The 15,313-nt window shown below is 41.3% G+C and overlaps 1 protein-coding gene across 3 annotated transcripts in view; it reads right to left on the reverse strand.

The window, feature by feature from the left end:
* Positions 1–15,313, reverse strand: part of TTC23L (tetratricopeptide repeat domain 23 like) — a 75,728-nt gene that overhangs the window by 3,463 nt on the left and 56,952 nt on the right. For all 3 annotated transcript variants that reach the window (XM_042233889.2, XM_060400548.1, XM_012097099.4), the window contains exons 10-12: positions 12,911–13,060; positions 9,653–9,735; positions 262–368 (exon numbers count right to left, since the gene is read on the reverse strand). In XM_042233889.2, coding sequence (XP_042089823.1) covers positions 287–368; positions 9,653–9,735; positions 12,911–13,060 — 315 coding nt within the window. In that variant the 3' untranslated portion in view covers positions 262–286. The remainder of the gene's footprint in view (positions 1–261; positions 369–9,652; positions 9,736–12,910; positions 13,061–15,313) is intronic.

The raw sequence follows: 15,313 nt of genomic DNA on the forward strand, positions 1-15,313 counted from the left end.
AGAATTCAGGTCAATATAAATACAGTGGTGTTTTAAAAATTAATTTCTTCCCAACATGCCAATGGGGGAAGTTTAGTATGTAAAAAGTTCTGGAAAGTAGGTCAGGAAATAAACCTGTGTCACTTTGTGTAATTCAATTTGGTTTCTTCCTACACCGATTTCTGCCACAGAGCCTTTCTTCCTCCCCCTCCCTTGGAATCAACATTGCTTACAATACCCTTTAGGAAATGCTGTCCCCTAGAGCAGCCATTAAGAACTTACCATTCCTTCCAAACGCTGCCCTCTGTCAGGCCTCTGTGATTTTGCATAGAGAGTGCCTTCTTCCCGAGATGTCGTCTCTTCTCCATCTGGATGAACTGTTACTCGCCCTTCAAGAAACAACTCGAATGTAACCCTCTCTATGAAGTCTTCCTCAGACTTCCTAGATGGTCTCTCCTTGCTGCTCTTAGTGCACTGAGATTTCTGCTACAGAATCTGTATTTCATATTTTCATTATTTTCATGTTCGTCTCTTGCACTAGACAGTTGTCTCCTTAACAGTAATGGCCATGTTTTATTTATTTTTATTTATTTACCACCCTCAGCTGTAACTGCACCTAGGATTTAGTAGATGCTCACCAGATACATTTGTTGAAGGAATGTTGAAGATGAGGAAAAGGGAGGCTCATAATGTTTAGGCTACTTAAAGTCACATAGCTATCTCATAGCAGAGTTGGGACTCACACACAACATGTCTGGACTCAAGGTACACTGCTCTTTACTCTGTGCATAAATCGCAAATCCGTCACAGAAGTTTAGTCTTTCCCCACCCATGCCCCACTGCAGATGATGATAATAAATCAAACTCCACCAGACCCAGCCTTTTGCTCTGGAACTTCAAGCATCACTCCAGGAAATCACTACCAGAGTGGGCCCAGGTGGTGAAATATAATTGCTTTCCTTGCACTATTCACACTCCATTTTCGTAGGCGTGGCAGAGTGGCCATTGATTAAGTTCCCCTGATGCACTACCAAAGACCAGGTACCCTGAGTTGGCTCTTTGTGACTTAGCAGCCTCTGTTCCCCTGCATGGAGACCCTGGTGTGGGAGCTAAATGCTCCTAAATGTTCACTGCTCTATTGTCCTCTACCAATACCTAGTGTTGCTAGCTATTCCCAGAATCCTAATTTGGAAGGGCCACTGCCCCTGGGCACCTGGATGTTAGAGCAGATTTTGCTCCCCACCCACTCATACACCAAGGTCTGGCAGAATATTTTCTCCTTTAATTTTGTAGAGGAGGCATCAGAATATATACTAATGATAGAGAAAGAATATGAATGCAGTAGCCTGGAAACAATCTAGCTTCTGGAGCATAACTTTCATCACTAAGGTCTTGCCCAAGACTAGTCTGGCTGACAGAAAATTTACTGAGCGTATCGACTGTTCAACTTACTGCAATTTTCTCTGGAAATAAACACCCCAAATCCTTCTTTTTTATCCTACTTTTCTTTGGCTTTCTCTCCCTAGTCCCTCAGCCTGGAAAAGGCAATTTTTGTTCACAAAGATTTTTGACCAAGAAGACAGGAGATCACTAATAGGTTAATGGGCATTGAGGTACTCTTCCCCCTTTCCCCTCCAATCAAGAGAAAAGGATCCTTAAGAGCCATTGAAAGTTATTCAAAAGCAATTTTTTACCATGCAGCTCTCCTAGAGATGGCTAACAAGGACAAAGTTGAAGTTAATGATCCATGCCTTCATACTTCCAGTTAAGTACGGGTGACCAGCTAGAGTTGCAAAACTAGCTAATATTTATTGGGCAATTACTATATATGAGATGCCGTGCTACATTTTTTATGGGAATAATCTAATTTACTCTTTATTATCTTTCCTTATTATAGATGCTATTCTAATCCTTATTAGAGAAAACTGAGGCTTAGGATAACTGGTCTTATGGCACACAGAAAGTGGAGGAGCTTGGATTCAAACAGAGGTCTGTCTGACTCTCAAGTTCATGACCTTGCATCCTAACAATTATAACTGTCTATTATTGGAAAAGGCCACCTGGAAAGATAATGAGTGAGTTCCTGATTTGTGTGTGTGTGTGTGTGTATTAGTCACTCAGTTGTGTTCGACTCTTTGCGAGCCCATGGACTGTAGCCTGCCAGGCTCCTCTGTCTGTGAAATTTTCCAGGAGAGAATACTGGAGGTAGCCATTTTCTCCTCCAGGAGATCTTCCCTACACAGGGATCAAACCCCCATCTCCTGCATTGGCAGGTGGGTTCCTTACCACTGAGCCACCAGCAAAGCCCTATCTAGCTGGATATATAGTTATATCTATCAACCCACAGTTCCATCATAGGGTACTAGAGAGCTGGTCTCCCCGTATCTTTGACAGGACTGAGTTTATATGACCTGTACTTTTCATAAATATTCTTGCGTGTGTGCTCAGTTGTGTCCAGCTCTTTGTGACTCCATTGACTGTAGCCCACCAGGTTCCTCTGCCTGTGGACTTTTCCAGGCAAGGATACTGGAGTGGGCAGCCATTCCATTCTCCAGGGGATCTTCCCAACCCAGGGATCAAATTCATGTCTCCTGCATCCTCTGTGTTGGCAGGTAGGTTCTCTCTCTTGGTGCCACCTGGGAAGCCCCTACCACATAATATAATAGGTTGTAAATATATTTCATTTGAATTTATAAATTCTGTATGAGATTGAAAATCCTGCTTTCTGTTTATTGGACAATTGCATCCCTCTTCTTTAAACTGCCCCTTCGTGTCTTCTGTGACATTGCTAAAGACCACACCCTTTTCTGAAACTTTCTCCTCCTATGAGTTCCTTTCTGTTTTTTCCTGACTCGTCTAACTCTCTAAAGACTCTTTCTGAGTCTCCTTACCAGTTCCTCCTTCTGAATGACCGCTGGATAATATAATAATAATAATTACAATAATTAACATTTCACAGAAGCTTACTATGTGCTATACAGTAAATAAAACCTGTAAAACAGAGTTCTCTTATTTGCATTTCTTTAGATGAAGAAAGGAAGATGCAAGATGTCTTTCTCTAAGTGGGGAGCTCACTCTTGAGCCCTCTCTATTTTGATTAAAAAATACCACATATGTTCTCTCCAAACCATGTGTAAATATTCTCCAAAGTTCCTAAGTTTTCTTGTTTGACATACACATGATCCATGGATTTCTTATCCATTCCTTTAACTTCTAATATATCTCGAGTTTCTGGTCCATACAGCCTATTAGACATCGTCAAGTAGATGTATTATGGGCACCTCAAAATTAACACATTCAAAATGGAAATTATCTTCTTCAGACACCCTAAATATCCTCCAATATTGACCTTGTCCTGCCAATATGCTTTCCTTAATAGCATGGCCATTCACCAAGTTGCTCAAGCTGGAAACTTCAAAGCCACCTTTGAATGGGCCCCTGGCTCCATTATACCTCACATATGATTGGTTCCAAGGTCTTGCGAATTTGAGACTCCATCTTCTCCATGTTCCTTCTACTACCGTTTTAGATAATTAAGGCTCTCAACATCTCTTCCTTGCACTATTGCATCTGCCTCCTAAATGGTCTTCCTACTTCTGTGGTCTCCCCAGGTCCCATCCATCCTTCCCAGGGCTGACAGTTAATGTTCTAAAGCCAGTAATTGATCATGGCACATCCTGCTCAAAACTTTGATAGTTATCTTCTGCCTACAGAATAAATTCTAAACTCATCAGCATGGCACACAAAACATCCTGTAACTGCACCCAAGTTTATCTTCTCAAACATCTCCAGCATGTTCCTATTGTTCAGTTTCAAAGTCACGTCTGACTCTTTGCGACCTCATGGACTGCCGCATGCCAGGCTTCACTGTCCTTCACCATCTCCCAGAGCTTGCTCAAACTCATGTTCATTGAACTGATGATGCCATCCAACCATCTCATTATCTGTCGCCCTCTTCTCCTCTTGCCTCAATCTTTCCCAGCATCAGGGTCTTTTCCAATGAGTCTTACTCATATACCTCCAACTACAACAACTCAAGGCCACTTGCTTTTCCTCAGAAATATCAAGCCTGTCCATGGCACTATGCTGTTGGTCGAGCTACATCAAATGCCCACTGCTGGCTTTCCTACCTGTTGATATTCTACCTTTCTTTGAAGACCCAGCCCCCTGCCCACAGCATACACACAAGTCTCCACCCACATTTCCGGGCTCACAATTTATTACTTGTCCTCTGTTTACATTTTTCTTAAAGCTTTACTGCAGACTAACTTGTAATCTAGTCCGGTGTGTCTGTTTTCTTGGAAAAGGACTGTATCTTAAACATCTGAGTATTTCTAGAGCTTAGAGGGAGCTTGATATATAAATGATTAAAACTGAAGTCCATTTGTGATTTAGGTAAAAGTCAGACTAAACAATCTCAATGTTTACTTCTAAATCAGATTTTCTGCACCTTTTCTATACACTAAGATCTTACTTGAGGCCTGTGCAACTAACAAACATTTAACCTTGGAATTAACTCCTAATTCATGCAGCTAGTTCTGCTTTCACTTCTTTGCAGAGGCTGCAGAAGCCAGGAATTTGGGCTCCTGGCAACGAAAGCCCAGTGAATGTTGTCACTGGGTTTCCGGAGGAGGTGGGGTAGAAAGCACAAGAACACATCAGAAAACTAGCAGAGTTCCAGGACATCTGGGGCTGATTATTCCAGCAAGATGCTCAAGCAAAGAGAACAATTCCTGGACTAGGTGTTTTTTTTTTTTTTTCTCTCTTTTTTTTTTTTTTTTCTCTCTTTTTTTTTTTTTTTTGACATCTGGGCTTTGGCAACGATTCCTATCGCTTTGCTCAGCAGTTCTTGAGGGATGAGATATGGACTTGTTTCAGGGAAACAAACCTTTACTGACTCAACTTCTGCTACAGCAGACTCCTTAAGATCCTTCCCCATCCATGTGTCTTCCTGGTATCTCTAGGTTTCATCAAATTTACAGAGAGAGGAATTAGTCTCCAAGAACCAAAAAAATTCATAGTACCTGGGATCTGAATCGGGTTATTCCACTGCCTCTTAATTTCTCCCCCTCATGACTGAGCGACTTTCACTTTCACACTGATTCTTTTCAAATCATGGAGGACGAAGAACACTGAGACCCTGGAAAGCGACCTCAGGCTACTGAGGCAATGGATCCACTCCAGCTATTCTGACATCTCTCTTTTTAAGCACAAGCTTAGTAGAACTCTTGCTTTCGGTTTTGAAGAAACATGCATCTCTTGTCTGAAACTACACATTTTACTCTTTTCGTTTCATTATTACCTCTAAAGTACAAAGTGTACTTTAGTATCTTCAGATTCAAATTCTCAAACACAAACATATTGTAATACTGTCTAACAATTAATCACAATTACAATTTCAAATATTCTGACCCACTTCCCTAGAAGCAAAAGGCTGTATATTACAGTATAATGGAGAGGAAAGGATGCTTGGCTAACATTTACTGAGTACATACCCTGTCAGGCACTAGCCTATGCATGTTATATACATTATTTTATTTAAAGTTCACAATAACTCTATGTGATATACAATTATCTGCATTTTAGTGATGGAGAAAGCAAGGCTCAGAAGTTAAGTGGTTTTCCCAAGGTTGTGTATAGTGAGTGGCAGAGGCAGGTTAAGATGACATGGCTGACTCTAGCAATGTATACTCTTTACCCATCACTCTTGCATGCTAAGTCACTTCAGTCGTGTCCGACTCTTTGCAATCCTATGGACTGTAGCCTGCCAGGCTCCTCTGTCCATGGGATTCTCCAGGCAAGAATACTGGAGTGGGCTGCCATACCCTCCTCCAGGGGATCTTCCCAACCCAGTGATAGAACCTGTGTCTCTTATGTCTCCTTCATGGGCAGGTGGGATCTTTACTACTAGCGCCACCTGGGAAGTAATAGGTGATAGCTGATCTATTATCTCCAGCATCTCAGAAAGATAATTCTTATTATAATTTTATTCTTATGCCAATATTCACTGAGTATTCAAGACCTGTCAGGTCCTGATCTAAGTGCTGTTTTACATGTGATTTTATTAAGTCTCAGAAAAACCCACTTTTCAAGGAAGGTACTGTTATTTTACTGATGAATAAATAGAGGCTGAGAGAGGTTAAGTAACCTCACCCAGGTCAGAGAGCTGAGTGGTGGAGCCTGATTTAAAATCCAGACAGCCTGCCTTCAGAGAGTAGGCTACCTTGCATATGAAGGGCACATTCTGGAGTGAGCTCTTCCTCCTCCTGGGTAGTTTAACTTGAACGTGATCGGTACTCAGTTCCACTATATGTAAAATGAGACTCTGGGGACATGCCTGCTGGCCAGGTGCCCCCATATGTATTCTCAAATTCCTCAAAGTCAGAATCCCTGTTTACAGAGTGAAAGGCAGTACATTTTTGAAATACGACAGGTCTGGGTTCAAATCTTACCACACTTACTGGCTAGATGATTTTAAACAAGATACTCAAACTTTCTGAGTACCAGTTTCACCACCTGAATATGAAAGATAAAAATACCTACCAAATAGGGTTATTTATGAGTCAGAAATAGTATATGTATTTTATAACACCAGGGGATTGGAATAAGTTCTACATTACCGTTATTATTAATGTTCTTATGGTTTCTGAACATTTGAAGAACTATTCAAAAAAGATCTTCATGACCCAGATAATCACGATGGTGTGATCACTCACCTAGAGCCAGACATCCTGGAGTGCAAGGTCAAGTGGGCCTTAGGAAGCATCACTATGAACAAAGCTAGTGGAGGTGATGGAATTCAAGTTGAGTTATTTCAAATCCTAAAACATGATGCTGTGAAAGTGCTGCCTCAATATGCCAGCAAATTTGGAAAACTCAGCAGTGGCCACAGGACTGGAAAAGGTCAGTTTTCATTCCAATCCCATAGAAAGGCAATGCTAAAGAATGCTCAAACTACCGCACAACTGCACTCATTTCACATGCTAGCAACGTAATGCTCAAAATTCTCCAAGCGATGCTTCAAACAGTATGTGAACTGAGAACTTCCAGATGTTCAAGCTGGTTTTAGAAAAGGCAGAGGAACCAGAGATCAAATTGCCAATATCCACTGGATCATCAAAAAAGCAAGAGAATTCAAGAAAAACATCTACTTCTGCTTTATTGATTATGCCAAAGCCTTTCACTGTGTGGATCACAATAAACTGTGGAAAATTCTTAAAGAGTTGGGAATACCTAGACCACCTGACCTGCTTCTTGAGAAATCTGTATACAGGTCAGGAAGCAATAGCTAGAACTGGACATGGAACAATAGACTGGCTCCAAATCAGGAAAGAAATATGTCAAGGCTGTATATTGTCACCTTGCTTATTTAACTTATATGCAGAGTACATCACGAGAAACGCTGGCCTGGATGAAGCACAAGCTGGAATCAAGATTGCTGGGAGAAATATCAACAACTTCAGATATGCAGATAACACCACACTTATGGCAGAAAGTGAAGTACTAAAGAGCCTCTTGATGAAAGTGAAAGAGGAGAGTGAAAAAGCTGGCTTAAAATCCAACATTCAGAAAACTAAGATCATGGCATCTAGTCCCATCACTTCATGGCAAATAGATGGGGAAACAGTGAGAGACTTTATTTTTCTGGGCTCCAAAATCACTGCAGATGGCGATTGCAGCCATGAAATTAAAAGACATTTGCTCCTTGGAAGAAAAGTTATGACCAAAATAGACAGCATATTAAAAAGCAGAGACATTACTTTGCCAACAAGGGTCCATCTAGCCAAAGCTGTGGTTTTTCCAGTAGTCATGTATGGATGTGAGAGTTGAACTATAAAGAAAGCTGAGCACCACAGAATTGATGTTTTTGAACTGTGGTGTTGGAGAAGACTCTTGAGAGTCCCTTGGATTGCAAGGAGGTCCAACCAGTCCATCCTAAAGAAAATCAGTCCTGAGTATTCATTGGAAAGACTGATGCTGAAGCTGAAACTCCAATACTTTGGCCATGTGATGCAAAGAACTGACTCATTTGAAAAGACCCTGATGCTGGGAAAGATTGAAGGTGGGAGAAGGGGAAGACAGAGGATGAGATGGTTGAGTGGCATCACTGACTCAATGAACAAAAGTTTGAGTAAAGTGTAAGAGCTGGTGATGGACAGGGAGGCCTAGCATGCTGCAGTCCATGGGTTCACAAAGAGTCAGACATGACTGAGCAGCTGAACTGAACTGAACTGAACTGATGGTTATTGACTAAGAGGACATACTTTCACATACACCAGTGGGCAGGGGGCAGAGTTCCCCATATCCCCTCCTACCATGGGCATCTCTGAGAGAGGCTAGCGAACGTGCTGTCCTGGGTAAGATGAAACATGAGACAGTCTTCTGCTGGGCCTCTTTTAGGTGTGGCTCTGACTGAGATAGGTGGGGACAAGACAGGCTGCATGAATTCTCTGTGTCCAGCTTGTCCCCCGCCTGGCCAACCTGATGAGAAAGTACTAACTATGAATCACCTCCAATGAAATGCAATCAGAATCCTAACTCTCACCCAATAATGACACCCTTCTTTGTTAAAGGGCTCTAAGGGGAAAGCACATGGCCTTTAGAATCACATTTGCTTGGATCTAAACCTCCAAGACTTACATGAATTTAGGCATGTTCCTTTACAGAATATCAGGCTCCTTCTGGCAAATGAGAGCTATCGTGTAGGGTGTTTGTGAGGCTTAGGTTCTTTATGGATAGGACCTAGGTCAGTTTCAGGGATTTAACACACACTCAGATCAGTCCTGGGTGTTCTTTGAAAGGAATGATGCTAAAGCTGAAACTCCAGTACTTTGGCCACCTCATGCAAAGAGTTGACTCATTGGAAAAGACTCTGATGCTGCGAGGGATTGGGGGCAGGAGGAAATGGGGACGACAGAGGATGAGATGGCTGGATGGCATCACCGACTCTATGGACATGAGTTTGAGTGAACTCTAGGAGTCGGTGATTGACAGGGAGGCTTGGTGTGCTGCAATTCATGGAGTCGCAAAGAGTCAGACACGACTGAGCGACTGAACTGAACTGAACTGAACACACACTCAGCAAAAGAGAACAGTTCAGGATCAACATCATTCTGAAATGAACAAACAGCAATGATATGCCAAGGATAAATAAAGGGGCAGGTCGGCACAAAACACTGTCTTTGGCTGAAATTTTAAACAGTTTTAAAAATGAATCTGAAGAGTTTCTTTAATTATTACTTTTGGAGACAACGTTAATATTTCCTGCCTCCCGCAAAACTTGCCTTATGTTTAGGGACTTAGATTTTATATATTCAGCAAGAAAAGAAAGTTTAATGTGTTCACTTACTTTGTCATAAAGCTAATTTGTATCTATCACGCTGTTAGCTGAGACAGTCTTGTGGGATTTGGTTATAACGTTCAGCATTGAAGGAGATATAAATACTAAATATTATTTCAGCAGACCCCTATAGCTTTGGGTTCGAAAGACTACTAGAAATTGGCTAGGTACCTCCAGGTTAGAATTTGACCTCATCCAAAGTACAGGTTGGCATTTTGCCTAACTAACATGAATAATAGAGGTGAATCACCCCAAATAAATGAATCTGCAAGAGGCCATGCTATCCGTATATCCACACTGAAGACTTGGTTGGTGACCAGGGCCAGAACTCACCTCTGCATTAGGGTCAGGAGGTTTTTTGTGTCTCTGCTTTTCCTGTGCTCATCTCCATATATAAGTATTTGAATCATCAGACACTGCAGGCAAGTTGAGAAACATAATAGGTTAAAGAGAATCAGATAGCAAGCACCTTAACTATAAATCAAACTCAGGAGAGCACAAGTGGAACTGAGATGTCACAGGTTTACATTTCAAATCGTTTCCTCCTGGTTCCCTACTAAGGAGGAAGGAGTCTGAGCTGAAGGCTCTGACCCCTCTGAGCTTCTCCCTTCAGCTTTGCTGAAGCTTCCCCTACCATCTGTGGCTATGAATAATCAAAGTAACAGGTCTGAAAACTGACAGCATGCCTATCTAAAACCCAGAGTGGTCTCCACCAGAATTACAGCCGTGGTTTCCATCAGGATTTTCCAAATAGCTGTAACCAAATGGATGGATATAAAAGAAATGGATGGGTAAACCAATGAAGTGAAGTGACGTCACTCAGTTGTGTCCGATTCTTTGCGACCCCATGGACTGTAACTTACAAGGCTCCTCTGTCCATGGAATTTTCCAAGCAAGAGTACTGGAGTGGGTTGCCATTTCCTTCTCCAGGGGATCTTCCCAACCCAGGGATTGAACCCGGGTCTCCCGCATTGCAGGCAGACACTTTACCCTCTGAGCTCCCAGGGAAGCCTCCCAGGTAAACCAATGGATGGATATAAACAAAATCAGTGTATGAGTCCCAAATTTGCATTGCATTCTTATGCTACACAACTTTACCCTTAAGCAGTTTTCCATTGTAAACTGCTGATCTCTCTATCCAATCAAGATGGAATTCCAGGCACTGGATTTATCCTCCCAAATGAAACAATCAAAAAAGAAAAAATAGACAAAATATATTTGAAATGATCTTCAAGACAGTGAACATCGGGCAACAAAAGACGGTGTTCCTGAGAGAGGGAAAACAAGTGAAGTAAACCCTACGACTTCCCCAGATTACTACTGTGAGAGCCTCTCCAAGCTTTGATGTAGGGAAGTGGAGCTCAGCAAGCACTCTGAATTAAGGATATGGAGCTCAGACTCTCAGAAGATTCTTAGGGCAGAGTAACGGAGAGACAGCTGCACAGAAAAAGAATATCTGTATCTGCAGGACATCCCCTTCAAATACAGCTGACCCACAGTCTGGGAACCTGCAGGTATAGTGGGGCTGACTGTACTACACCATTTTTTTTTTTTTTGGTACTACACCGTTTTATACTACAGACGTGAGCATCTGCAGACTTTGGTGTTGGCGAAGAGGGAAGGTGGGGAGTTCTAGAACAAATCCCCCACAGACACAGAGGGACAACTGTATTCAGGAGAGTACTGATTAACACAGACATGTAAAAACTGCCCAAGGCTTGAGAAAAGAATCATCTGCAGGTCCCAGAGGGAACAGGGCAGTGTTTACATACAGCCAGGTACAATGCCTGTTCCCACCAGCCAAACTGGAAAGCCACATTGTCGTGGAGCACTGGGTGGGCTACTCAGAGGTACTGAGGCTTTTGCTTCAATAATGGGGGATAAATAGCCCTTGACTAAATAAGCCCTTGTCCCATCTAACAAATCTTAAAAGCAAGACCTAAAAGGACCAAACTCTAATGTAACTGAATTTCACAACAAAGTAATTTGACTGAGTTCCAGAACAAAGTTCAAGAATACTTACAGGAACACAAAAATATCCAATACTCAACAATGTAAAATACACAATGTCTGGCATCCAAACAAACATTCAGGTTGAATCCCTACTCCAAGTGGAGGGCAGAGCCTTCATTGCTAGGTAAGATCTAGCTGGGGCTCTCCTTTCACTGATTTTCTGTGGAATATGGTAAACAAACCCTTACAATGTGGTCTTTTATGATTCAGAAAAGTTATCTTCAATGATTTCTTTAATTACTATATTATTGTAATATCAATTCAAGTATTGATATTACAGTCTCTCTTCAGAAATACATTAGAATTCTTTGGCTAAAGGGGATTAAAAATACAGATTCTGGACACCAGTCTTAGAATATCTGATTTAATAGTCTAGAGTGGGACTCAGGAATCTGTTTTCTGTTTCATTTTTATTTTGTTTTACAAATTTGTTTTGTTCTGTTGCAATCCTAGATTTGGGGAATATTGCTCAACAACACTCAGCATGTTAAGATTCTCTTCAATATTTTCAATCCGGATTGAATTGTTTCAAATTTCTTGTTTTCCTGAAATTCCTTAATTCACCCTTAAAAATTTAATTTCATCTCATCTTTTGGCCTCAAACTGTGATCCATTCATTTTTAAGTTTTCTCTTCTTACAGGTTTATGATCCCATAACAGAGCTGCCAGCCATGTGTTTATCCTTCTCTTGAAGAAGCTGTTGGGACCTTATATTTTCATAGGGTTTTTGTTTTCTCTTAACCTTCCAAATGAAGTCCCCTTTCTTCTGTTACTTACTATTTTAATACGTATTTTCTGATTACATTTAGTTAACCTGAAAGGAGATAAATGTATCCAGTCCTGACATTTGGCAATATACATGTGTGGACTGCTTTTGACTCTACCCTGGAGAAAGGCTACCCACTCTAGTATTCTAGCCTGGAGAATTCCACGGACTGTATACTCCATGGGGTCACAAAGAGTCGGACATGACTGAGTGACTTTCACTTTCATGAACATTAGTTGATTTATATTAACTTTTCCTCTGACATTGAACAAATTTGGGTTTTAAGTAGAGACATCGCTACCAATAAAGTCTTCAGCTTGGTCTGTTAGTATGCTGACTGGTTGAACAACTGTTAGTCACACCTCTTGCCACATCCTGCTATAGGGAATAAACTTCCAGGATACTAGGAATCAGTACTTGAGTAAGGATGGCTGTACAAAGTGCTCCTTGTTCTAACACAACCTCGAGTGCTTCTTCATGATTCTGCTATTGACATACCAAGATTTCAGGATTAGAGTGTTACTCTTTTAAGACTCTGGTCCAGGCATGGACACAATAAAAGTTTCTGTAGTCATATTCTTCCTCAGCACATCTAACAATGTAGAGAATATTCAAAAGAGAACACTTTATTTAAAAAAAAAAGAAAGAAAGAAAAAAGAGAGAGAAGGAAGAAGGAAGGAAGGCTAGAGAAAAGGAAGCAAAGGGAAAACACACACACACACACACACACACACAAACACACACACACAACCTCCCCTCACATTGTGCTTACAGGCTTGGGAGCAAATGTAACAAAACCAGCCACTATTTACCTTCCTTAGCAGTTGAACTGCCTTTCTGAGCTCTCCTTTGGCAAAGCAGATCTTGCCCATGTTATAAAATGTTTCAGCCACTTTTTCATTACAGTCACCATAGCTGATGACCTGAGATCTCAATGAAGCCTTTAGCAGTCTATAAGCCTCCTAGGGGATTAAAAAAATACATACATACTTTTAATTCACCTGGCAATTCTGAAGGCGCATGCTGGTTGTATTCTTCTCTATGGGAGGCATCCTACCCCACAGCGGTACAGCCCACCAGGATCAGTCGGCTGTGATATGTCATCTAGGTAATGTTCCCATGAAGAGTTGAAGTTTCAAGCTTATAATTAATTATAGTAGTTAATTCACATGAACAATATTATTTCATCTTTATGACTACCCTACAACAGAGAAATGTTATTACACTCTTTTCTTGATGAAGGAATGGAAACTAATAAAGGCAAAGGATCTTGCTTGAGCTCACAGAGCCTACAGTTAGCAGTGTCAAGATTCAAACCAGCCAGTCTGAATTCCATTGCCCTTGCTCTTTTTTTTTTAAGATTTTTTTAAAATGGGGACAATTTTAAAGTCTTTATTGAATTTGTTACAATGTTGTTTCTGTTTTATGTTTTGTTTTTTTGGCCACAAGGCATGTGGGATCTTTGCTCCCTGATGAGGGATCAATTTGACACCCTCTGCAATAGAATGAAAAGTCTTAACCACTGGACCACCAGGAAGTCCCAAGCCCTTGTTCTTTTTTTTTTTTAATGACTCTTAAAAAAAGTTTTCAAACCTTCAGAAAACCTGAAAGAATAGTAGAATAAATACACAAAATATTTTCACCCAGATTCACCAGCTGGCTATCATTTTGCAATGTTTGCTTTATTGCACTCTCTTTAAAAAATTGTGTGTGTATGTGTGTAATAGACAACATTTTATATAGTTAATACATATATAAATATGTACACATATAGTGTTGTTGAAAATAAATTGTACTCAATATACTAAGATAAAATAGTGTCAACAATTCCATTTTAAAAGGAGCTTTTTCTCCTGTTCTCAAGCCTGAGATGATACTCTCAGCCTGGAAGATGGCAGTTCTGGCTAGTGGATCCTGTTTATTTTTTATCAGTGGCAGATTAAACTTCTATTTGAAAAAAAATGTTATTTTTCAAAGGAACATAATTCCTAAATCTTCTGAGTTTCTGTTATGGTCTTTTAGAACAGGCTGAGGGTCTCATCTCAGGCTTGAAGGGTGGAAGAAAAAGCTCTTTTAAAATGGAATTATCCCTGATGCTCTAGAAGCTAGGATTCCTGGTTTTCATCCAGGGTGCTGCTACTGCTGCTGCTGCTGCTAAGTCACTTCAGTTGTGTCCGACTCTGTGCGACCCCATAGACGGCAGCCCACCAGACTCCCCCGTCCCTGGGATTCTCCAGGCAAGAACACTGGAGTGATTGCCATTTCCTTCTCCAATGCATGAAAGTGAAAAGTGAAAGTGAAGTCGCTCAGTCATGTCTGACTCTTCACAACCCCACGGACTGCAGCCTACCAGGCTCCTCCATCCATGGGATTTTCCAGGCAAGAGTACTGGAGTGGGGTGCCACCAGGCTACCCATGTTCAATTCCTGGGCAGGGAACTAAGATCTCTCTTCAGGACTGCTCACTGCTGTCTCCCTGAGATCAGTTTCTTTGGGGCTTCAGTTTCAGGTGGCACTAGTGGTAAGAACCCACCTGCCAATGCAGGAGAGGTAGGAGACTCGGGTTCGATCCCTGGGTCAGGAAGATCCCCTGGAAGAAGGCATGGCAACCCACTCCAGTAGTCTTGCCTGGAGAATTCCATGGACAGAGGAGCCTGGTGGGCTACAGTCTATAGGGTTGCAAAGAAGTTGGACACTGAAGTCGGACTGAAGCGACTTAGCACATAGGCACATCCCACAGGAAGTGTGTTGTGAAATTCAGCAAAGTAATTCAAGTTATTGAGCACCTACTATGTACCAGTTACTGTTTCAGGCACTGAGGACACAGCAGTGAACAAAACAAAAACCCTTGCCCTCATCAAGCTGATTTCCTAGTAGTAAAGGTGCTCTTGTCCACAGTTCTGCCTATGGTTTAGATACAGAGCCACCTGGCTGGCACTCAAACACTTTTGTATCTCTAGGAGATTGGTACATGTGGTTAGAAGCAGAGAGCTGTTAGGCATTGATACTGGTGTCTTATCACAAAGTCATGATGTTCACTGTATCAGAACCTAACAAGAATAAGCTATGAGATTCTGACCAAATGCCTTCACACCATGCAAACTAAATTAAAATATTAGATACATCTGTGACTTTGCTAGCTCATATTAATCTTCCATACCAATAGAAAATGCCAAGGCCATTGTAAAAATAAAAAACATTGCAAATCATCACCAT

This window comes from Ovis aries, chromosome 16, assembly GCF_016772045.2.
Source record: "Ovis aries strain OAR_USU_Benz2616 breed Rambouillet chromosome 16, ARS-UI_Ramb_v3.0, whole genome shotgun sequence".
NCBI classification, from domain to species: Eukaryota; Metazoa; Chordata; class Mammalia; order Artiodactyla; family Bovidae; genus Ovis; species Ovis aries.